Raw genomic sequence first — 25,042 nt, forward strand, 5'->3', positions numbered from 1 at the left:
TTCTGTTTCAATCCACAGTTGCTTCTGTTTGTAGCTAGGACCCTGTCCTGAAACCAAAATAGAAATTGTTCAGAATTTACATGTTCTTTAAGTTGTTTAGATGACTTTATTTGCAGATAATTTGATGCAAACAAGGTTTTTGTATTCTTTGCAGAACATATCATTCAGTGATCAGAACATATAATTCAAAATTTGAAACCCCTGATTTTGCACTTAATGGCAATGCTATCATTATCACAAGCTAACTTCATATCAGTTACATGTCATATATAATTTTGGCTACATTCTTAGGTTTTCCTTTTGTCTTCCCTTGTATTAGATTACGTGCATGCAGATTTTGATACCTATGTTCTAGGTTCTGATACGCTATTGTCTTTTCTGAACGAGTAACTGCCAAATGAAAGTATATTGAACTATTCATGAAGAACCATGTAGTTTAGTTCAATCTTTCGAGTTGATCTAGCTGATAGGGAGGGGTCTTACGCTGCTAATGTTGAATATTTGATTTTAATTACGAATTACAATTGAAGTTTGTGTTCTGAACAGCTAACCAAAGTTCTTCCAATTTTGACCTTCCCAATTTACCAGGCTGCTGCATATTACTATCATGGTTTGATCCTTGATGAGGGTAACACTGAAAAATTTCATGGGATGGCTGTAGCTGCTTTGCAAGCAGCAGATGAGTATTTCAAAGAAAGTAAGAAGGCATGCGAAGCATTTAACGCTGCTCCCCCTTTGTCAAGGTAGGTAGAGGCTGTATTTGCGTATTCATTTTGCTGATTTCATTGGCTGACATCTAGCAGATTATCTGCCTGTTTTTTCTAGGGGCAATAAAGTATATGTTGTAGCCGTAATATCTTTATCCTCTCTCCCTATCTCCAAGAACGTCAAACACAAACACGTACAAGGAACGAACATAAAATTGTCTTTAGTATGAGATTTGCAACCTTAGGCCATTAAGATGGAGTTCAGTTTCTACGAGAACTCTTCCAAAGAAAACTGTCTCCTAAATTATCTACTCTAGAGTCTAGTCCAATCTCTAGATATTAGCAAAGATTATTCTACAGGCCCTTCTTGAAATTTGTGTCGTGTTGTGAAGATCTACCGTCTCGTATGTAGCATTGTATGTTTCATGATTGAAATGTCCATTAGCTGATCAGTTTTCTTCTTCTTGTCAATCTTTCTTCTTTTAATGGTTAAGTGCTTTTTTATACACATTATGCAGAAATCCACCGCTCTGGGGAACCATGAAGTATCTATCTGAGAAAATTCCAAAAGATGCTTCAAGCAAAGTGCGGATAAAACGTGATCTGTACTCACACGAAAAGTATGTCCTACCTGAGAGAACTATTACCAATAGTATTTTGTTTATGCCTAAATGCAATCTCCTTTTCACTCTTGGCACCCCTAATTGCAATCTCAATGTTCTTGGTTGATGATACATAGAACAAATCCTCGGGAATAATTAACGTGTGTTTTTGGATATTTCAACTGCAGAATCATGGAGATAGCACCAACATTGCCCAATTTCGCATTGGCCTTGAAACCAGAGAAATTCCAACGTCCTCCAGTAGACCCCTCTTGGAACATGGAGCACATGAATAAGGGCTCCAACCAGCTTAGGAATGACAAAATATAAGCAATACATGAGTGTAGTTTTCTGCATTCGATTAGGCCCCATGTTGTAGTTTTTTCTTTTTTGTTTGGACATCTTGTATGTACATTTTCATATATTTCATAATTAAATACTTTTTCTTGGTTTATTAATTATTGTTTAGAATTTAATTACAATATTTATTAAAAAAAAACAAATATTTTTACAAAAAAAAAAAAAGGGTTTGCGCGACGAAGAAGTTACCTGCGTCGCGCAAAGTAGGTTTGCGTGACGCAGGACCTGCGTCGTGCAAACCCACTTTGCGCGACGAATAAGTTATCTGCGTTGCGCAAACCAACTTTGCGCGACGCAGGTCCTTCGTCGCGCAAAATGGGTTTGCGCAACGCAGGTAACTTCTTCGTCGCGCAAACCCTTCTGTCACTGCCTTGGCGCGACGGTTGGTGCGCGACGAAGTTTCGTTGCGCTAATTTTTGCGCGACGTTTTTTTGACTTTGCGCGACGAAGCACCTGCGTCGCGCAAAGTGTTTTTTTTACTAGTGTAAAACGTATATCAAACATGCAACCCGTCTGTGGTATTCAGATCAAATATAAACATGTAAAACTCATTAAGCTTTACAAAAACCCTTTGGAAAACCATGCAACCTTTAAGACGTGGTATTCATCCTAAGTAAAATTACAATTACTAACCACAAGACCTTCATCAATTTTAGGTACAACCCTCCGACCAAAAATTGCATCAAATTACTTTTCTAAATATCCTAATAGACGCAAATCATCAAGACAATTAGATAGTTTAAATACGGTGATTACTAATTCAAAATTTGCATGAATAATATCATATGCAAATTGAAAATAAACTACATATTCTTGCTAAGGATCGTGGCTTCACCCTTAGCAAAAGAAAGTTATATATTCCTAATTGATTTCAAAAGGTTTTTTATTGAAATAAATAAAGAATGAAAACACCTTAAAAGTAAAAGTCTGAAATCTCTAAGTTTTGGCTAAATTTGTCTCTCAAAAATTGCATAGAGAATAAGAACCAGGGCTGGCCAAAACGCCTTATTTATACTATAATTGAAATCCTTCCTAGAAAAGAGCTTATAACCTATGAAATTGGTACCAGGTGGAATAACTTGTATATAAAAATTATAATCCGTTGGGCTGACTAGTCAAGCCCGCTAGTCAACTAAGATAGATTTGTTAGTCAATAAATTGAAGATTCAATTTTCATTTTCAATTACCAAGAACTATCCTAATCAGCAAGGCTGCAGTTTGTTGCAAGTTATTAATGTGTCAAGTGGGCAAGATTGTGAGCATATACCATTTAAGTGTTCAATAGATATATGTATCAAGTATATGTATGTGAGATGTGTGACACAATAAAAATAACTTGAACACAAGATATTTTTGGTTCGAAAAACTCACCTCTGGGTTAAAAAACCAGGGACTCTCTACTGAGTCCAATCCACTAGTGTAAACAAGGTTCATACAAAGACCACACAAGCTCAATTCCTAGATCCCTATCTATGGAGTAGCTTTACCTTTGTGCAACCTTGCCTTACACGAGATGAACTCCTTCGGTCTTCATGAAGTGGCAGCTCCGCCTGAGCTTTTCACCTTGTGGCACCGATATCAACTCAAATCACGAAATAATATGATGTTATGATATGCATATAAAATTTGGATTCAAATGACCAGTCAGATTCTCCAGTCAAATAGTTGAAGGAAGAATCTAACTTGAATCCAAAAGTATGGTCTAAAAATGAATTTAAAGCTTAAAACCAGACCAAGACATAAATGCAAAACCTTAACCTAATATATAATGATTGGGTGTTTAATGCATGAGGAAGGTTTTGCAACTAGGGTTTCATAAATGAGGAGAAGGAAGAAGGCAGAAGCATAAATGCTCTTTCTTTCTATAAACAGATTTGACTTGGAAACCCCAAATGAACTAAGGAACCAGCTAGAGATCTTAACCCCAAAAGCTTTGGTTTGTTTTTTACCTACCAGGGACACATGTCATCCTACAAATTGATAAGAAAAGATTAAGGGCTGAGATCTAACTACCGGCAAAAAGCTGTCAGGAAACCCATGTGGGTAGGTCTTAATTTGTGTGCCTAGCTTGCGGGAAATCCGCGTGCAAGCCTGACTAGAGAATTAAGCTAGTTAGAATGAAGCAGAAATGCAGACGTGAAATATGCATGCATGAACAAACCTTTTGAAGTGAGATATGTCTCATCCTTGTACATTTCTTCACAGCAGACACACCCAATAAATAGAAAGCAGTCTAAAGCTAGATTGAGCATGTGGTACACTTCAATGTTGACAAGGAAAGCCAAACCTAAAAGTCTAGACTTCATAACCTAGGAAACAAAATAAATTAAGAGAAACTAAGAAACTATCTCCTAGTCAAACATGGAGAAATTTGCCAGCAAACTGATCAACCACATTCTGGGCTCAAAACAAGAAAATGAGTTTTTAGTTGTTCATGGATTTTAAGATGGTTTTTCTTTATCAAGTTGTCAAATATATTAAGCCTTTAGATCTAAACTAATATAATATTGTGGCTAATATGCATTTAGTCCTCACAGGTTCTCAAAATGAGGACCTTAGGAAAGTAAGTCTATCATTATATAAAGTCTAATTCTTTTGTGTCTTTAATTTCGGAGGGCTTGTTTGCAATTGAATTTTAAGAAAGTAGTTACTCATAAATACTTATATTAGAAGCACATCAAAATTCAATATAAACTAAATCTCACAACAAACTAGTTTTCTATTCATAAGCATAGTGGAGTTTCAAATTTGCCATTGCTTTCTTTTATTTCATTTCTTCCACTGATGGAAATGCCCCTTCTGACATGTGGGATCCCACTCACTAGTTTCCTCTTCCACCTCTTCCTTCCTGCTCAATTTTGATTCGAACAACTCATGCTTGAATTCAATTTTCTTCCCCTCAATGAGTCCGACTTCACTTAAGATCATTCCAACTCTTGAACGAGAAACCCAAAACTTACTCATATGTCACCCTTCTCCTTGGTCCACCATTGTCCTTTTCAACGTAACCTCTTCTGCAATCCCCCCACCCCTCAATTCGACATCGCCCTTCTCTTTGGGTAAGCTAGCATCATGGAGTGTCTTGAAGAGCTTCTTATACTGTTCTTGGATGATCTAATTCCTGAGTGCTATTTTGTTGTTCTGAGGTTCCAGCAGTTCAACTTTAGTTTGAAGAGCAGCCTTTTTCATTTCCCTCATTTGTTGCCTCACATTAGACATGAGGGGAGCGTCGTTTTTAGTGTTGTGGTGGCTTCCTTCGCTTCCCATGTTGGAGAGGATGCTTGATTGAAGAAATGTGTGTGAATGATGGAAATTGGCTTGACGAAGCTAGTGAGAGTAAGAATCAGTGTTGTTCCCATAGACGGCGCCAAATGTTAATGCACAAAATCGGATTGACTTTGAAACAACATAAAGTGTTAAGGTTGTGACCTTCGCAAGGTTGTTCACGTCACCTACTAAGGGACCTGAGGGTAATATAGAAAAGATAGAGATAGGGAAGCAAACATAAGATGTACGTGGTTCATCCTAAGTTGGGCTATGCCTATGAGGGTAGATGAGTTCTCATTAATAATGTAGAGTTTACATAATACAAAGGTTCAAGCCTAATCATCATTAATGAGTTATAATAATGAATTAAGTACAATAATGATACTAGGGATTAATGGTAAGAGAATGATCTCCTTTTATAGTTAAGGAGAGTCTCTGACTCTCATCCACGATCGATGTGAGACCCTAGGAGCTTTATTCTGATGTTGACATGTGTCGTGTTATGATTGGTCTCTTAAATAGACTGGAACTCATATGCTTCGACAGGGGTTCCTTAGCATGAGCCTTTCAGTAGGTCCCTGAAGATATGAAGTTGATTGGTTCTTGGTAGTTTCGGGATTGGTGAAGTATGGTACAAACACTTTCTATAAATATAGTTTATAGTTTAGTATGAATAACAAATCAGCCAAGATGTAACCTCTTTAGTTTATGTAGCTTTCTTGGCAATTTCATATATTTTTTTTATTTAATAAAGTTTTTATATTCAGTTAGTTCGTTGCGTACTCTATATTCAACTGATCCGACTAAAGTGAGAAATGGGTGGGACGAGGATAAAGATAGAGTCAATTATAGCTGGTATCATTTGGAATTGGAGATGAATGAGTGGGAGATTTAAGGAGAAGGTGTGCATGCGAGATGAACGAAGGAGGAACCGAGGAACTAAATTATGACAAGAAAGTTTGAGAAATATGGTATCAGTGCTCATTTGTGCGGAATACAAAGGTTTCTGTATGCAAACAACAACCATTGTGCCCAATATGTCATATGGACAAACTACTCCACCATTCGTACACATATAAAGTCAACTAGCACCAGGGACGAAGCCAGAAATTTGTAAGAATAGGGGCATCGTCAAACAACAAGGTATAATTTAAAAACTCAAGAATTTATTGCACAAAACACTTATATATTAATCCATAAAGTTTTTCATACAACATCTTACAATATTCCTCGACACATTTTCATGCAAATAGCTCTCTCTATAAAAATAGGGGTATGATATCCACACACCCCTTTTTACTTCTCCCACACCCTTTTAATTTTCGGCCGTTGGATCGGATGAATTAAAGAATATCAAAGGATAGAAATTAACAAGGGGTGTGGGAGAAGCAAAAAGGGGTGTGTGGATAGCATACCCCTAAAAATAATCATGTTATCATTGATCCATTGATCTCCCATTCGATCTCTCAATCGATTCTTCAGAAATTTCATGGCTGAAAATACTCTTTCAACAGTGGCAGTAGCAGCTAAAAGAGTTAATGCTAATGTCACAAGCATGTAAACTAACGGATACACCTTGTCGTTTTTCCACTAGACCATTTTTTTAGGGAGTTTCAATAAAACACTCCCATACTATTCATTTTTAACAAAAAACCACATTTTTACCTTTAACTGGCACTATTCATTATACCTTTAAAAATGACTTTTCGTTAAAAGAGAAGTTTTTTTTAGACTTTTCGTTATTTTTTTTTCTTTTTATAGTTTAATTAGAACTAACATTGGAATTGAAATGCAATCCATGTTTTTCATTTGTAGTTTAATTAGGGCTTGGGAATTGGAATGCAAAAGTGTACACACACACACGCAATTGAGTGAGGGCGGATGCCCCCCTAAGCCCTATACAACTTCGTCCTTGACTGGCACACCAATCCGTCCCTAATCTTGAGATGGAAAACGGCACAGATATATGAGACTTTTTAGTATTTCTAAACTGATATATAAATTATAACCATTTATTAGACATTCATACATATATCAGTCCCTACTACTCATTCTTGTAGTGCTTAAATATAGTGTTACAAAAAGGATGGTGCTATCTACACATATTTTTATACTTTTCACACACGCTTCTTAATTTTCTATCATTGGATCGATTAACTTAAAGGTAAAATTTAACAGGGTATGTGTGGAAGGTAATAAGAAATGTGTGATAGCACCACACCAAAAGAATAAAAACCTAAAACAAAGCAAATTTACTAAAATGGGGAACTCGTTTTCAACTAAAACAAATGTTTGTGAAAAAGTTCTGATACTATTCCTCGCCTCGTAGGAGGCAAAATACATAGAAAGTGTAAAAAGCCTTGCACAACTAGAAGAACAATAACTTCTAATTCTAATTGCAATAGAATAAAACAAAAGAGTATGAATTGAATTGCTCCTACATATCATGTACATTAATTATGAGTGTTCTCACTTTACTCCTACGGTAGTCAGAAAAAAGAGTATGAATTGAATTGCTCTGCTTGAAATCATATTTCTTAGTAATCATGGTTTTTTTTTCTATCTCCATGTATACTTCAATATTGCTTGTTCCCGATCCTTCATTGAAGAGGAGGAGCATTGTAATATGCCGGGATTGTTGCTGGAAAGAACATTTGTCTAACTCCTTCACCCTTGATAATGGGGAATATGATTCCTGATGCACCCTGAAAATAAAAGGAAAAAACAAAATTTTAGTAAGTGAAAAGTAACGTATGTATTAATTTGTAAATGACAAGTATGTCGATAAAGAGGAAGTATATTGGCAATTTTAGTGAACATACCAAGATCAATCTAGTCCCGAGCCATAGACGTTTAGGCGTAGGGAATGGAATCATCAAGCGGCCGACTCCATAGACAGCCACAGCAAAGAAATGGAGAAACAGATGGATTGGACGAGGGTTAAGCCCAGAGAGAAGCGATATAGGTCCGTATGAACATATGCCTCCAAGGCTCAAATAGTCGAAACATGCTTCTCGCATTTCCTGTCTTGCCGGGTCAGGTGAGGAACAAAATACCTTGTACAAGGCACCGGCCAATGTGTTTATAGTAGATGAAACGGGCTGCAAACAAAACAAGGCACAACACCTATCAGCAAAGTGGAAATCGCAAACAAACGCAATCGGACACATTATACATTTCACATACAAGATAGTGCTTGTTCATCAATATACCTAATGTGACTCTCAATTAGGGTCAAACAATACAACATAACATATCATATTGTCTAGCCAGAAATTTATTTTTTTTATTTTTTTTTATCGCATATCTGAGTGATGATTTATACCTTGCGCAACGTGTAGAATGATTCCAGATATTCACACAAAGCTGGTGCATCACTGAGATCAGTTAGGGGTCTAAGAAGATCCCTTAGAAGAACAATGTCTGAAAGAGCCACAGTCATTCCTCCTCCGGTTAAAGGGTGTCTCATGTTGAATGCATCACCCAATAAAATTGCACCAGGAGTGGGAACAGGAGTAGCAGGCATGCTTTTATTTTGCATTGTTCTGATATTTCCCTTCTCGACCGCCGCTAGAAAAGACTTCAAGAGTTGGGGGGGAACCTGAAATACCAAAGTCGTCTGATTAGTTCATTTCAATTGATATATATTTGTCAAAATGAAATTGAAATTAACAAGTCAAGTAAGTGATAGATACCTGAGGAGCCACCACAGTTTTCAAGTACTTGGCCATTTCACCGTTAGCTACTGAAGGTACTTTTGTGCCGGCAACATCTACCAAACAACGAACCTCGGTACTACTGATAGGGTAAAATAAGATGGGTGAAGGGTCTCCCAAAATCACATGTCCATGGTTTGCATGTGGAAGTTCACAATTCTCCAAGATCAAACCAACGAAGCAAGAAGGATTGTCAACCTTTGGAGTACAGAGATTGCGGCGGAGATTTGAAAAGCACCCATCGCATACTATTGTCAGTGGAGCATACGATCTCATCTCCTTTCCAGCCCTGTTCTTGTACAACACACCCTTGACGGTGCCCTTTTCTTCAATTAGGGTTGTCACAGTTCCTTGTTCTAGTGTCACACTGTTGAGAAAATTCGAGCGACATGAATAACAATTTAAAAAATATTGTATAAATTAAAACAATCGAAATATCACGAACACAGGGATAAATGGGAATTACTTTTTAAGAGTTGCAACCCTTTCACGCATTTTTTGGATGAAACGCCCGTTATGGAAACTTCTTCCGGCGATATCTAAAGTATAGTTTTCCAAGGGATAAGACAGTTTTGTGTCATTTCCATTTTTGTAAAGAGCATAACCAAACACTTTCTGAGCATCAATGGACTCATTTGCACAGTCTGCATGTCACAAATATAACTTGTTGATCAAAATCGATGAACATAAATTTGGTACTAATTAATCAGTTGGAATAGAAATATGAAAAAAGATTAAACTAATTAAACAATTTTAAGCAATTGCTTACCCTCAAGACACAACTCAATCAATTTGAGATAGCCTCCAGGCTGCAACAGCTCACCAACGATTCTGTCTGGCTCACTCAAGTCTCTTTCGATCACATGTACGCGGCGTCCTTCCTGTAACAAGGAAGAGAAACATATGTTTAGACTCAAAAGCTCACATGATTAGCCAAGAAATTAAAGATCTGTACTAGCCTTCAAAGTTTATTTGCACTGTAAAAAAATGAAACTAAAAAAGAAAACTAATGAAAATAGTTTGAAAATATTGAATTTTAATTATAAGAATAAAATAAAGGCTAAAATGAATAGTATCATGATTGACTTTTTAATGTAAAAATATAATTTTTTGTTAAAATAAACAGTACCGGGAATTTTTCGTTAAAGTTCATTAAAAATAAATTGGACTGCACTATTGAAATCATCACCCCAAAAGGGCGGAAAAAACTTTTATTTAAAATTCATAGAATATAAGTTTAAGTGCTTATTCGCTAAAAATAGATAGAACAATAAAAAAAGAAAATGTCAGAAAACACGGCTTTGAAGGTTTGACTGCTTGGCTGGGTTTGTTTGAGGAAAATAGATTTTAAAAAGTAATAACATTTTAATTAATAAATAATGATTAAACGACTACTTCTTCTGTTCAAAAAGCAAGGAAATGCAATTTTTCTTTAATTTTCACTGTCACGAAACACGGCTTTGAAGCTTTGACTGCTTATTCATTCACCATCAAATTTCTAAATTTATAAAATTAAAAAAATTAAAACTTGGAACTTGGAACTTGGGAATTGTTTAAAAACCATAACATTCATTTTATATGTAGAGAGAATTATTTTGTCACCTTTCCAAGAGTGTAAGCAAGGGCAGCACCGGCAACTCCGGCACCGACAATGACAACATCCGTGCCGCTGGCAATCTCCGGGTGAAAACTGCCGTTCTGGGACGGCATTCTCACGTACCCATCTCCGTTAATGCCGCGGGAATCTTTCTCGACCACCTTCTTCTTCTCGCCGCTGAGAGTGGTGTTGATGATCATGAAGAAAACAGACCCCAGCAGAGAAACCAACACCCCACCAAGAACATACTGGTAATCCATCTTTGATATCAAAATAAAAATATATACCGCTAAAATTGAAAATTTGGAAGAATGGGGATTTTGGTTTTAGCTGTTCACAATCTGTAAACTTACGTGGTGGTTTTTGGTTGTGAATGTGAAGAGGAGAGAGTGCTTATATGGTTGTGAGACAGCAATGGGAACTTGAAAGCGTTTATATAGAGAGTTGTTGGGCAAAAGCTATAAGCTTTGATGGTTGGCGCCTACCGATGAAGTTTTGGGACCATTTTTTAATATTCATGTGAGGTTGTGGTAGGGTGTGGGTGATCCTAGGATAGAATGATGTGGGATAGAGAGAGAGGAAAAGGATAGAGTCACTTGTGGACAATTTAAAGGTGTCAATCGCAACATAATGCTAATCAACGGTCAGTTTTTTATGTTGAACTTTAACTCTACTATGATTGACTATATAAAGCACACAATCATCATCGTCGTCGTCGTTATATTATTAGATTCAGATTGATTTCCTTAATAAGAAATGATAACTATAATATGTGCATGTGTGTGAGATGGTTAGGATGTATGTGAGGTAGTTAAGTTGGTTAAGAGTCTTTGGTGTAAGGTTGTGACAAGTGTCAACATCTTAAGAGTCTTATGTTAGCTTAATATCTAAGCAAGGTTGCTAGATATATACACAATGTAATCAGTGTTAATGTTGTTGAATTGAATTGAAAAATAATACATACATTTTCTTTCTCTCTATGTCTTTCTTCCTCTCTGTTTACATGGTATCATTCGCCTGAAAAGCTTCGGCTTGAAGGTTTCTCGATCTTGATCTTCTGCTTCCGCTCTATATTCTGCATCAACGGTCTGTCTTCTTTTTCTCCGGGCCTTGATTTTTATCTGTGTCTTCGAGTGGGTGCAACCTTCTCTTTGCACACCAAGTGTTTGTTATAATTCCTCTAAGAAATTCTTCATATCGATTTCTTCCTTCTTCGGTTGTAATGGTGACTTCTGCTCAACTGCAGATTCTTCAATTTCCCATCACGTCTCTCATATCCACAATTTCTTCTTCTGTGACTGTCAAACTTGATGATTCCAATTATCTAACTTGGAATTTCCAGATCGAGTTGCTACTTGAAGGCCATGGTCTTATGGGTTTTGTCGATGGGTCTCATCCATGTCCTGCTCGATTCAATGTCCCTATTTCTGAAGGTTCCTCTATCCCTTCGAGTGATGTTTCATCTTCGACTGAAAGTGATGACTTCAAGGTTTGGAAAATGCACGATCGGGCATTGATGCAATTACTCACAGCTACTTTATCTCCTTCAGCAGTTTCTTGTGCCATTGGTAGTTCCAGCGCTCATGATCTGTGGCAGCGTCTCAAAGAACAATTTTTGATTGTCACTAGAGCAACGATCTTTCAGATGAAATCTGAATTACAGAATATCAAGAAAGGTACGGATTCGATTTCGATATATTTGCAACGCATTAAAGAAGCTCGTGATTATCTGTTTGCTGCTGGAGTTCAGTTCGATGATGACGATATTGTGATTTTGACCTTGAATGGTCTCTCATCTGAATATAATACCCTGAGATCTATTATTCGAGGCCGTGAAAATGTCATCTCCATGAAAGATCTCCGATCTCAGTTACTTGCTGAGGAAGCAATGGTTGAAAACATTCCCATTACACCTTTCTTGTCTGCTATGGTTGCTCGAAATAATGGCAGTGTTTCTAAACCTGAGGGTCCTACCACTGATACTTCTTATGGTGGTTCTTCTCCGTCTACATTTTATTCATCCGGTCCTTCTAGGGTCAGGCCAAACCAAAGCAAGAACAAATACAAAGGGAAATTTCAGTACAATTCTCAGTCTCGGTATGGAAATTCCAAGTCCACTTATGGCAATTATAATTCGGCTCCTGGCATTCTTGGTTCTTCTCCACCAAAGCAACAGGGTGTTTCTAGTAACTCTTGTCAAATATGTGGCAAGTTTGGCCATTTTGCTCCAACATGCCGATTCCGGAATTCTGATAGTACCATTTCTGAGGGTTGTCAAATCTGTGGGAAGAAGAATCATAGTGCTAAATATTGCCATTTCAGAAACTCTAACCCTTCTACTCAAGATCCCACTGCTTTGCATGTTTCTTCATCACAACATCATCAGCCAAGTGCTCCTCCTCAACAATTTTGGCTCACTGATTCTGGAGCATCTTCACATATGACAGCTGACTTGAGTAATATGTCCCTGGCCTCTCCATACCCTGCTGATGAAACCATTCAGACTGCGAGTGGTGCAGGTTTATCAATATCTCATATTGGTTCCTCCACTCTTCATACTCCTTTAAAATTATTGCAATTAAATTCAGTTCTTTGTGTTCCTGGATTATCTCAGAACCTGTTATCTGTGCATCAATTGTGCTTAGATAATCATTGTTGGTTGATCTATGATGCCTTTTGTTTTTGGATCCAGGACAAAGCCACAGGGAAGATTCTCTTTCAAGGCAAATGCAGTAATGGATTGTATCCCATACCACTTCCAGCAAGAGTTCGAGCTATCTCTTCTCAGCCTCAAGCTGCCCATCTTGGCCGTCAAGTATCTTCTAGTCTTTGGCATAGTAGGTTAGGTCACCCATCTAATTTTGTGGTCTCTGTCATGTTAAAGAAGTGTAATCTGTCTGTCTCACCTGATTCCTTGCCTGTAATGTGTCATACATGTCTGGAAGGCAAGTTTTGTAAATTGCCTTTTGTTAAATCTGTGTCTAAGTCTCTCCACCCATTTGAAATCATTCATCGGGATGTATGAGGTCCTTCTCCTTGTATTTCGATAGATGGTTTTCGGTACTATGTGACATTCATTGATGAATGCACTAGACATTGTTGGTTGTTTCCCATTCTTAATAAAAGTGATGTTTTCTCTACCTTTGTTGGTTTTTCTAATTTTGTCTCTAATCATTTTTCCACTTCCATTAAAACATTACAAAGTGATGGTGGAGGAGAATATCTTAGTAAATCTTTTCAAAAGTTTTTGTTGGACAAAGGCATCAAACATCAACTATCCTGTCCTTATACACCTGAGCAAAACGGGTTAGCCGAACGGAAGCATAGGCATATCATTGAAACTGCTATAACCCTGTTACAAACAGCTTCCTTACCCCCAATTTTCTGGTCTTTTGCTGTCCAAACTGCTGTTTATCTTATCAATCGAATGCCCTCACTTACACTTTATAATAAATCTCTTTTTGAACTATTGTTTAATGATATTCCCGATGTTCATCATCTCAGAATATTTGGTTGCTCAGTATTTCCGTTACTAAAACCATATAACAATACCAAGTTACAACCCAAGACAATCAAATGCATTTTTCTAGGCTATCTTCCAGTTACAAAGGTTTCATTTGCTATGACATTGTTCATACCCGGTTTTATATTTCCAGGCATGTAATGTTTGATGAGTCAGAGTTTCCATATCTTACCTTGTCTGCCACATGTTCTGTCTCTACTCACTCCACCTCTACATCTGTACCCTCTTCCCCATCTCCATTCATTTTAGTCACTGGTACCAATCATATTGTGTCCCTCCCACATTCTAGGACACCTAGTATGCCAGAGCCTATGTCACATCCATGTTCTGATCAACACAGTGGTACTTCTACTCCATTACAGTCCATTACTGCATCAACAGGCCACCAATCATCTTCTTCATTCTCTATGGCTCCTGCGATTCCAAATGTGTCCTGTTCTGAGATCTTTCATGAGTCTCCTACTCTGCCTTCGAGTGCTCCTGGTGTTGCCATACAACATGAGTTTTAACCTGACAGATTGCAGGTTCTTCTTCCTATTCCTCCTATGAACACTCATTCTATGCAAACCCGAGCAAAAAATGGTATTTCGAAGAAGAAAGCTTTTCTTTCTGTGGTTCAAGATGCTGATTCAGTTGATCTTTCTCAAATGGAACCTGCCACCTATAAGTCGGCTCTAAAGTCTCCATTATGGCTTTCTGCTATGGAAGAAGAGTTGGTTGCTCTTAAAACACAACATACTTGGTCTTTGGTCCCATTACCTCATAATAAGAATTTGGTAGGCTGCAAATGGGTTTTCAAGCTTAAGAGACATGTTGATGGGACTATTTCCAGGTACAAAGCAAGGCTTGTTGCCAAAGGTTTCAATTAAGAGGAGGGTATTGACTATGGAGAGACGTTTAGTCCGGTTGTCAAACCTACAACAGTAAGGTTGGTCATAGCCTTGGCAGCACATTTTGGGTGGTCTTTGCGTCAACTCGATGTGAAGAATGCATTTCTTCATGGCATTCTTAATGAGGAAGTGTATATGTCCCAGCCACCAGGGTTTAGTGATCCACATCATCCTACACATGTTTGCAGATTGCATAAGTCTTTGTATGGCTTAAAACAAGCCCCGAGAGCATGGAATGAGAGGTTCACATCTTTTCTTCCTTCTCTGGGGTTCCTTTCAACATATTCTGATCCGTCTTTGTTTGTCAAGCATGATGGACATTCTGTGGTCCTTCTCCTCCTTTATGTGGATGATATTATCATCATAAGGAGTCATTCTGTCCCTATTGCTGCAGTGATTACAGCTTTGACTGAGGAGTTTGATATTAAAGATTTAGGTCCTCTTCATTATTTTCTTGGGATCCAAATCACACAGAATGCAAGTGGACTGTTCCTCTCTCAGTCTAAATATGTGTCTGATTTGTTGGTTAAAGCTGAGATGGTTCATTTTAAGCCGTGCTCCACACCTTGCTTACCTTATAATCGGTTATTGAAAGATGATGGCCATCCTTTCAATAATCCTTCTCTCTATAGAAGCATTGTGGGTGCTCTTCAATATCTCACTTTCACAAGGCCCGATATCTCCTTCTCGATTCATCAGGTTTGTCAATTCATGCACTGTCCAATGGACTCTCATTATGCTGCTGTGAAGAGGATTCTTCGCTATTTAAAAGGGACTATGGACCTTGGCATTCAGTTTCGCAAAGGAGACTTGAATCTTCATGCATTCAGTGATGCTGATTGGGCTGACGACCCTAATGACAGACGGTCTACTACTAGTTTAGTTGTGTTTCTCGGGCCAAATCCCATTTCTTGGTCATCCAAGAAACAAAATACAGTTTCTCGTTCTTCTACAGAAGCTGAATACCGCGCCCTCTCCAGTACTTCTGCAGAAATTGATTGGATCAAACAGATTCTTCACTTTCTGAAAATTGATGTGCCTTGTCCGACGACCCTGTACTGTGATAATCTTTCTGCTATTGCCCTTGCATATAATCCTGTCATGCATCAGCGGACCAAACATATTGAGGTTGATGTTTATTTTGTCCGAGAAAGGGTGGCAAAGAAGCTTCTGCAGGTGCACTTTGTTTCCTCCAATGAGCAGTTCGCTGATATCCTTACAAAGGGGTTGTCTGCTCCTCTATTTCAAACACACTGCTACAATCTCAGCCTTGGCAAGCTCCACTCTGAGATTGAGGGAGGATGATAACTATAATATGTGCATGTGTGTGAGATGGTTAGGATGTATGTGAGGTAGTTAAGTTGGTTAAGAGTCTATGGTGTAAGGTTGTGACAAGTGTCAACATCTTAAGAGTCTTATGTTAGCTTAATATCTAAGCAATGTTGCTAGATATATACACAATGTAATCAGTGTTAATGTTGTTGAATTGAATTGAAAAATAATACATACATTTTCTTTCTCTCTATCTCTTTCTTCCTCTCTGTTTACAAGAAATAGATGGGAGTTTTGATACGAGCAATCTTTCTAATTAATTCATTAAGTAAGGATCCGAGGTCATTTTTTTAATGTACGTACATATAATAGTTGTTATTGTATTACGATAATCGTGCTTTTAATAGGTGTCAATTTTTCTTTAAAGAAAAAAAGTTAACAACACAACTCAAACCCTACAATAATTTAGTCACGGGAGAACATACCATCATACGAAGACCTTGCAATAACACACGACAAGAACATGGCTTGAATCCCTCAAACCATTAAAACGGCATCTTGAGGGTAAGATCACACCACCATTTGTTGATCATGCATGTTGGCAACAAATCTTAGTATGAGGCATTTTCATAGTTGTTGCCAATCCCAAAAACTACAAAACCACCGTACCATATTTGAAGAACAGTTGTCGCTCTACGATTAAAGGTTAAGCAGTAAGTCATATATATATGCTACAAAAGGCTCTCTCAACAGAGCGAAAGAGCGGCCATTACCATAAATATTACGAAGGTTATTGTATATAGAGTTTAATGGACTTTGCTTGACTCTCAAATTCAAGTGTATTCAATATAGGCTTTTAAGGAGTCAACAAAAATCATCATGAAATAATAAAACACAATATTTACGAGGTTAAGCAAATACGCCTACGTTCTCGAGGCAGCAATAATATTTTCTTTCATTATATGAAATAATAAAAGTACAAATATATATATATATATATATATATCTCTCTCTCTCTCTCTCTCTCTCTCTCTCTCTCTTATTTTACACAATATTTACAAAAATCAATTGTATTCAAAACTTCACTTATTTTAAAGGATTTTAATAAGTCATCGATTTGATGGACTTTGAATGCTTTTATAGTAAATTTTTTGTCATAGCAAATCCAATCTCCCCCCTAAGATTGGTGGATTTCGTTTTTCTCAATTCCTTGATGATATACTCCACCACCTACCATATTGCAATGACTATATTTATCACCACTTCCACCACCATGTTGCTACCACCACCTTACCATGACCATCTCCTCCACTCCCACCACCACATAGAAACCATCGCCACTACTACCCATCATTGCCATGAGTGTCATCACTACCTGCTATGGCCACCACCTGCATCACCATCACCATGACCGCCATGTCTACCACCATCATCACCACCTCATCACCACCACCCCCATCCCAACTCCTTTACCACTCCAATACAACCTCGCCACCACAATAACCATATCATCACCATCGTTGTCATCATCACCTCTTTGTCAATGTCGTGATCACCATTTTAATCATCAAAACTTAATTGGTATTAGAAAGTCCTCGAAAATCCACATAATTCTAAATAATTCTAGCATTGAACCTCTCTAGTATTCTGTAAAGTTTCATCATTTAACTCATTTTTTTTTTCCAAAAAAAATAAAAAATATTATTAAATGCCTATGAAATTTTATGGAGTGTATAAATTATAATACTCAGTAAAAAGGTGCTAAATTCGTAAAAGTCCATCACTTGAAAAGCTCAACAAAATTCCATATAAGAGAAAGAGAAGCAAAAGATCACGTTGTCTCGAACCTCACCGTTTTGGTTTTTCTCTCTAGCGGTTAGTGTTTTTTTCCTCTACCTTCTAGTAATTATCTGTTAATGTGTATCAATTTGGGTTTCCGAAAATAAATTGTCAAATCAGGACTTATTAAAAATAATTTTAACTTAGCTTGATATTTGTGTATCATGTATTTGAAACAAATTTTCGCACTAGCATTTGGTTAGTGATAACTATTTTAACTTAGTTGGACCATGTTATTATGGTCAACTCATATAAACGCGATGATCATACATATACGGTGATCAATTTAAGCTCATTGTAGGTGGTTCATTGTTGTAGCGTAGCTTTCTTGTTTTATTAAAAAAAAAAAATGGTCAGTCAGAATTGATATTATATTTTTTTAAGGTAATAAAAACTTATCTAAAAACCAATCATGAGTGTACATAGAATGGACATGTCAAATATAACCAAAAATGTCACGCATGCCTAAAGGAACACTACAATTTCAAAATTACAAACCCATTATGGATACGATAAATTTTCTCAACAACAAAAGACCCACATCTAATTTGATTAGCACGAAAGAAGATGCATGGTTTAGAGAAAAGAGTATATGCAGAATCGATACTATATTAACTTTCAACACTTAACTAATTTCGAACTTTTCTTTGAAGTACCCTTACAAAAAGAAAATGGTGTTGCTTTGAAAGACCTATAAATAGGCTTCACGTGGCTAAATGTAAGCCAAAAATGACAATGCTTCCTCCAAAAAAAAAAATGGCAATCACTACTATAAAAGGACCTTATAGTATCAGTTGTTGCGTTGGTTTAATATAATATAGTGGCGCACAAGAGAGTTGCGACACCCACTAAATATGACGTCGGATTTACAAAGCCTGCGTCGCTTTTAAACCGACGTAAACATTTAATATCGCTTATAACCGACACACATTTTAATAATTTTAAATACTGGCATCGCTTTAAATAAAACAGTGTCACTTTTAAGCGACATAAAGTATGGGTGTCGCATAGAAGCGACACTAATTGTTGTTTTTATATATTTTAAATCCTGCGTCTGTTCTGAGTGACATATATTTTATTTTTTTAAATATTTTGAAACCCGGTGTCGGTTGTAAGTGACAGATTGATGGTCTTTATATACCCTCCCCCGTGTTTTCTTCTTCTTCTCTTGCATTTATCTCATTCACTCTTCCGATTTACAAAGCCTTCTGGTGTTCTCTCTCTTTCACCATTCTTATTTCTTCTTCTCTTTCACCTTCCCGTGTTCTTGCAAGTTCATTCTTCACAACGGTAAGTTTTTCTTGCATGTAATATTTTTATTTTCTCCTCTTATGTTTAATTTTTAGATACAATTTATTTTTGTAGGGAATTTATTTGAGCTGGTTGAGTACATAAAGAATTGATCGACGACGAAATTCTTCTATAATTCAGGTTTCTATCACTAAATTCTTTAATTTTTAAATTGTATAATACACAAGTTTATTTATTTAAAAATTGTAATTTAAGTAGTTAGATAAATTTCTACTATTTTTGTTAAATTAATTATTATTTATTCGAATTAATTAATTTTGGCACTTGAATTGTTATGAGAAAATGGAATGAATAATATTTATAAGCATTTATGTTAAATTAACAACATTAAATATAACATAAACTTATAATATTGAGTAATTTAAGAATATATTATGTTAAATTAATTTTTTTTGCACTCTAATTGTTATTTTAATTTGTTGTTATTTTGATAATTTTTTTTTGTTATTTACTAGAATGGATTAGATGAGAATAATTTGAATTGTTATGAGAAAATGGAATGAATAATATTTATAAGCATTTATGTTAAATTAACAATATTAATATAACATAAACTTATAATTTTTAGTAATATTAAATTAATTTTTTTTTTACAATTTGAATTGTTATGAGAAAATGGAATGAATAATATTTATAAACATTTATGTTAAATTAACAATATTAAATATAACTTTTGCACTATAATTGTTATTTTGATAACTTTTGGTTGTTATTTACTAGAATGGATTAGATGAGCATAATTTTGATAACTTTTTGCGGTTATTTTAATTTGTTTTTACTATAATAGATGTTGAAAATTAAAAGATTGCAATCATGATAGAGTTCGAGGGTTGAAAGATAGAAATTGAAAATTCTAATAGTTATGCCTACATGATAGGGATTGCAATATTGTAGGCATCTTAGTGTCAGTGTAATATTTTACCCTCGTAAACTGGTAAAACATGGACAAGAGTTGGTTGACGATACCCCGAAATTTTGAAGCGTATACAGCTGGAATTAATTTGTTTTTGGATCAAGCAGTTGCAAATGGTGTTGGTCTTGATAAGTTTAGATGTCCTTGCAAAAAATGTTGTAATCGATATACTTTTGTTAGGAACACTATTGTTGAACATCTCATATTGTATGATATGGATAAAGATTATAAAAATGCTTGCTGGCGACATCATGGCGAGCAAAACATTAGAGAGCAAAATGTGGTAATTGGAGAATAAGAAACAGGAGATGAGGTGATTGGCATGTATGACTTTCTTATTGATGTATTTGTCCAACCATTAACAGAAGAAGGTGTTAGGCCGTCTACTGAACCGTCTATTGGGGAAGGGCGTCCAGAAGAGGTGGAGACTTTTTTTAGGTTGCTTGAAGAAGCAGATCAAGATTTGTGGCTAAGGTGTAAGGAGTTTAAGAAATTAGAAGCAGTTATAAGACTGAATTAGATCAAGTGTTTAGCGGGAATGCCAGATGAGATCTTCACAATTTTACTGGAGTTAATTAAAAGAATGTTGCCTAAAGGGGATTGTTTGCCTGAATCTTGTTATAAGGCAAAAAAACTTATAAATGACATGGGTCTGACGTATGTGAAAATTGATGCATGTCCCAATGATTGCATGATCTATTGGAAAGATACTTCGGATTTGACCGTGTGCTCGGTTTGTGGTGAATCAAGATATAAAATTACCAACGCAGCAGATAGGTTGAGAAAAAAGATCGCAGCTAAGGTTATGTGGTATTTTCCTTTAAAACCACGATTGCAACGATTTTTTATATTGAAGCATACGGCTGAACATATGAGGTGGCATGCAATTGAATGTCCTAAATATGAGTTTATGAGACATCCTTTAGATTCTCCAGCATGGAAGCATTTGGATAATTTATATCCAGATTTTACGTCAAAAATTCGAATTGTCCGATTAGGGTTGGCCAGTGATGGATTTAATCCTTTTGAAAAAATGAGGAATGACCATAGGCCTATGGTGCTTTCTATTTACAATTTGCCACCTTGGATGTGCATGAAGCAACCAAATTTGTTGTTGTCTCTTTTAATACCAGGACCGCGCAGTCCTGGTAAAAAGATTGATGTATACATGCGTTCACTGATTGACGAATTGAATGAGTTATGGGAGGTGGGCACTCCAACTTATGATGCGTATTCCAACCAAAGTTTTACGATGAAGGCTGCTGTCTTATGAACTATAAGTGATTTTCCGGCTTATGGAATGTTGTCAGGATGGAGTACACATGGCTATAAAGCCTGTTCACATTGCATGCATGATAAAGAATCTATTTACTTGCCGGCGAGTCGTAAAATTTGTTATATGGGGCATCGACGCTTTCTTGAAGATAATCATAGGTTTCGAAGGCAAACCACAACTTTTAGTGGTCGTCGAGAGCATCGTAGTGCACCAAGGCAGTGGATTGGTTTACAATGTCTCGAAGAACTTTGTACATTGAGATTTACTTTTGGAAAACCAAAGAAAAATGCTTCAGTTGGGCAACGCAGAAAAAGATTCTTTTATTTAACAATTTTATACCCCTAAAAACGATCGATCTTCAATTTGAAATATTTACACTAGTGGATACCACAAAATCTTATGTTATACTTAATGAAAGTATGAATAAACTCTTTAAGTGTTGGTGAATCTATCGTTTTGATGGAATAGGAATTCTACGAAACTAATTTCAACGATCAAACTGTCAAACATGTTTGTATATAATTCGAGATCGCATGCCAAAAATTGCAAAAAAAAAAACATTCTGAGATCAAGTAACGGGAAAAACTTATTCGACGGTTATTAACAAAAACTTTTGATTTAACGGTTATTTTAGCTCCGATTTTGATGATTTTTATATGTACACTCCTTCACCCTATATGAATACAATGAATGATTTCGATCTTCAATTTAAAATATTTACACTAGTGGATACCACAAAATCTTATGTTATACTTAATGAAAGTATGAATAAATTCTTTAAGTATTAGTGAATCTATCGTTTTGATGGAATACGAATTCTACGAAACTAATTTCAACGATCTAACCGTCAAACATGTTTGTATATAATTCGAGATCACATACACCAAAAATTGCAAAAAACAAACATTCTGAGATCAAGTAACGGGAAAAACTTATTCGACGGTTATTAACGAAAAATCATGATTTAATGGTTATTTTAACTCCGATTTTGATGATTTTTTACAGCTACACTCCTTGACCCTATATGAATACAATGAATGAATTCGATCTTCAATTTGAAATATTTACACTAGTGGATACCACAAAATCTTATGTTATACTTAATGAAAGTATGAATAAACTCTTTAAGTGTTAGTGAATCTATCGTTTTGATGGAATACGAATTCTATGAAACTAATTTCAATGATCTAACCGTCAAACATGTTTGTATATAATTCGAGATCACATACACCAAAAATTGCAAAAAACAAACATTCTGAGATCAAGTAACGGGAAAAACTTATTCGACGGTTATTAACGAAAAATCACGATTTAATGGTTATTTTAACTCCGATTTTGATGATTTTTTACAGCTACACTCCTTGACCCTATATGAATACAATGAATGAATTCGATCTTCAATTTAAAATATTTACACTAGTGGATACCTCAATCTTCAATTTATAATATTTACACTAGTGGATACTACAAAATCTTGTGTTATAGTTAATGAAAGTATGAATAAACTCTTAAGAGTTGACAAAATATTTTTTAGTGCAATGTTTTAATGTGAAAAGTTATCTTTTTTATGGGTTACACAACTTACACATAACGTACCATAAGTTTTGTACGTACTAAAATAAGGATAATACAACGTACTAATAACTTGGTACGTACTAAATAAAAAATTGCATAACGTACCAAAATACTAATACATACCCAGATTAATACAAATTGGTACGTTATATTTAATATTTGTGCATGTTATATTTCATAATTGTATGTTAATATGATGTTTATATGTTTTTATAATTTAATACAACAAATTATTTGAATAAGAAAAATTCATTTTAAAAGAATTATGATAAGATAAGATAAGAAGTTTGTGGTGATTTTAGAATATTTATCATATTATTTTATGAACTAGTTGGTTAATTATTTACAATACAAATCATATTTTTAATTAAAAATTAACAGAAGAAAGTTTGATCAAAAGTTTAAAAGTTATAGATGTTTGATTAAAAAAATACAAATTTAAGGGATCTATATCAAAATGATCCTAAAATTATATTTATGTTTTTTATTAAGTATTATGTATAAGTTAAATTTTATTTATTAAAATATTATATGAAATAACATAACTGCTTATTTTTTAATTTTGGGTTAAACTTTTTTTTTTTTTCTCCTCGTTTCCATTTTTTTAAGTTAAACTCTTTTTTTTTTTTTTATGTTGGGCGGGAATTTTCCCGATTTTTTTTGCACGGGGAAATGGATTGGAAGAATTTTTCAATCACTGTCAGAGTTGGCATCGGTTTAAACCGACGCAACCACTTATTATTTCGACGCAACCACTTATTATTTGGATGCCTCGTTTCATGCGTCGGTTTAAACCGACGCAACCAGTTATTATTTCGACGCAACCATTTATTATTTCGATGCCTCGGTTCATTCGCACGTCCAATTTCGAGGCCACTGTGATGACTGTCTCTGTCAGAAGAACGTCGGTTAAAACCGACACAAAGTGTCTTTTATTTCGACGCTAGGCAAATCTGTCAGAATAACGTCGGTTTTAACCAACGCAATATGACCCTATTTCGACGCCAGTATCCTTGCAGTTAAAAGTGTGTCAGGCTACGTGTATCTAGGTCGAGTCAGAGGTTGTGTCGATTTTAAGCGACGTAATGTTTTTATATTTCGACGCTAAGTTTTTTTTCCATATTTAAGCTTCTATATTTCGACCTATTTCGTGTGTTTCCTTTTCATTCTCTCATTTCACTCTCTCATTTCACTCCCTCTCCTTCTCCATCTTCTTTATTCCCCATTTCTTCAGTGATTTCTTTACTTTTGCTATGGATAGTAGTAGTGATCATCAACATTCAGAGGAACTTCATGTGGAAGAGGAGGAGCTCGAAGCTGGTTATTTTTCCATATTATTATTAGTTTCGTTTTCGTATTTTTTTTTGGGTGTGTTTAATCTAGTATTATGCTTAAACTGAAAATTTACATTTGTTTCCTACTTTTTTGGTGTGTTTTAATTGTGGTTTTTGTATGAACAAGTAACATCTCAACGGAGGCGAGGACCCTCAGTTCCCAAATGGACGAAACAGCTTTGTTTGTTTGATATGTCCGGAAAATGCATTAGTGATAATTCTAGTGCATTTTCAAAATATGTGGCATCGGAGGTTAGAGACCACAGAAATCTCCCGTTGGCGAAGCATTGGCGTAGGATTAAGGATGAAGATAAGGAAGTTTTCTGGAATAGAATTAAGGTATAGATATTTTTATTTTTACTAGTAAATAAAAGAATAATTCAATGATTGTTATAATATTTGACTTCGTTGATTTTTTTTTAATTTTTTAATTTTTATTTTTTATGGATGTAGGGAAATATTGTTTTTGAAGATGCAGATATACCAAAAATGCCTTTGATCCGCTTTATGACGCTTAAGGTTGCGGAGCATGCACATACAGAGTTTAGAAATAAGTTAAAAAAAAAGTATTATATTGAAAGAGCAACAGAGGAGCGTTGCCAGCCTCCTCTTTATGTGAATCCTACCCAGTGGGTTAATTTGTTGGCATACTAGAGTGGAGATAAAACAAGGGTAATCGTTATGTAGTTTATTTCGTTATAACTATAAATTTGTCTAATAATTTTTTTTTTAATTTTCGGGAGGTTGCTGAAAAAATAAGATTAATCGGCAAAGGAAAACAATGAACCATACTACTGGTACAAAATCTTTTGCAAGAAAGCGGCAAGAATATGTATGGATTGTACAATTTGAAGAAATTT

General features: G+C 35.6%; 2 protein-coding genes across 2 annotated transcripts; one reads left to right on the forward strand and one right to left on the reverse strand.

The window, feature by feature from the left end:
* Positions 1–567: 567 nt before the first annotated feature.
* LOC126623302 (uncharacterized) lies at positions 568–1,767 on the forward strand. The gene is made up of 3 exons (XM_050292153.1): positions 568–743; positions 1,226–1,327; positions 1,498–1,767. Exons 1-3 carry the CDS (start codon positions 652–654, stop codon positions 1,637–1,639), a joined length of 336 nt encoding a protein of 111 aa, XP_050148110.1. The 5' UTR covers positions 568–651; the 3' UTR covers positions 1,640–1,767.
* Positions 1,768–7,227: 5,460 nt separating this feature from the next.
* LOC126623290 (squalene monooxygenase SE1-like) lies at positions 7,228–10,665 on the reverse strand. The gene is made up of 7 exons (XM_050292136.1): positions 10,255–10,665; positions 9,422–9,533; positions 9,119–9,296; positions 8,632–9,019; positions 8,262–8,537; positions 7,759–8,037; positions 7,228–7,641 (listed from the first exon to the last, which is right to left on the reverse strand). The coding sequence occupies exons 1-7, from the start codon at positions 10,507–10,509 to the stop codon at positions 7,537–7,539; spliced, it is 1,593 nt and encodes a 530-aa protein (XP_050148093.1). The 5' UTR covers positions 10,510–10,665; the 3' UTR covers positions 7,228–7,536.
* Between the last annotated feature and the right edge of the window lie 14,377 nt (positions 10,666–25,042).

The sequence above is a fragment of the Malus sylvestris genome, chromosome 5, assembly GCF_916048215.2.
Source record: "Malus sylvestris chromosome 5, drMalSylv7.2, whole genome shotgun sequence".
NCBI classification, from domain to species: domain Eukaryota; kingdom Viridiplantae; phylum Streptophyta; class Magnoliopsida; order Rosales; family Rosaceae; genus Malus; species Malus sylvestris.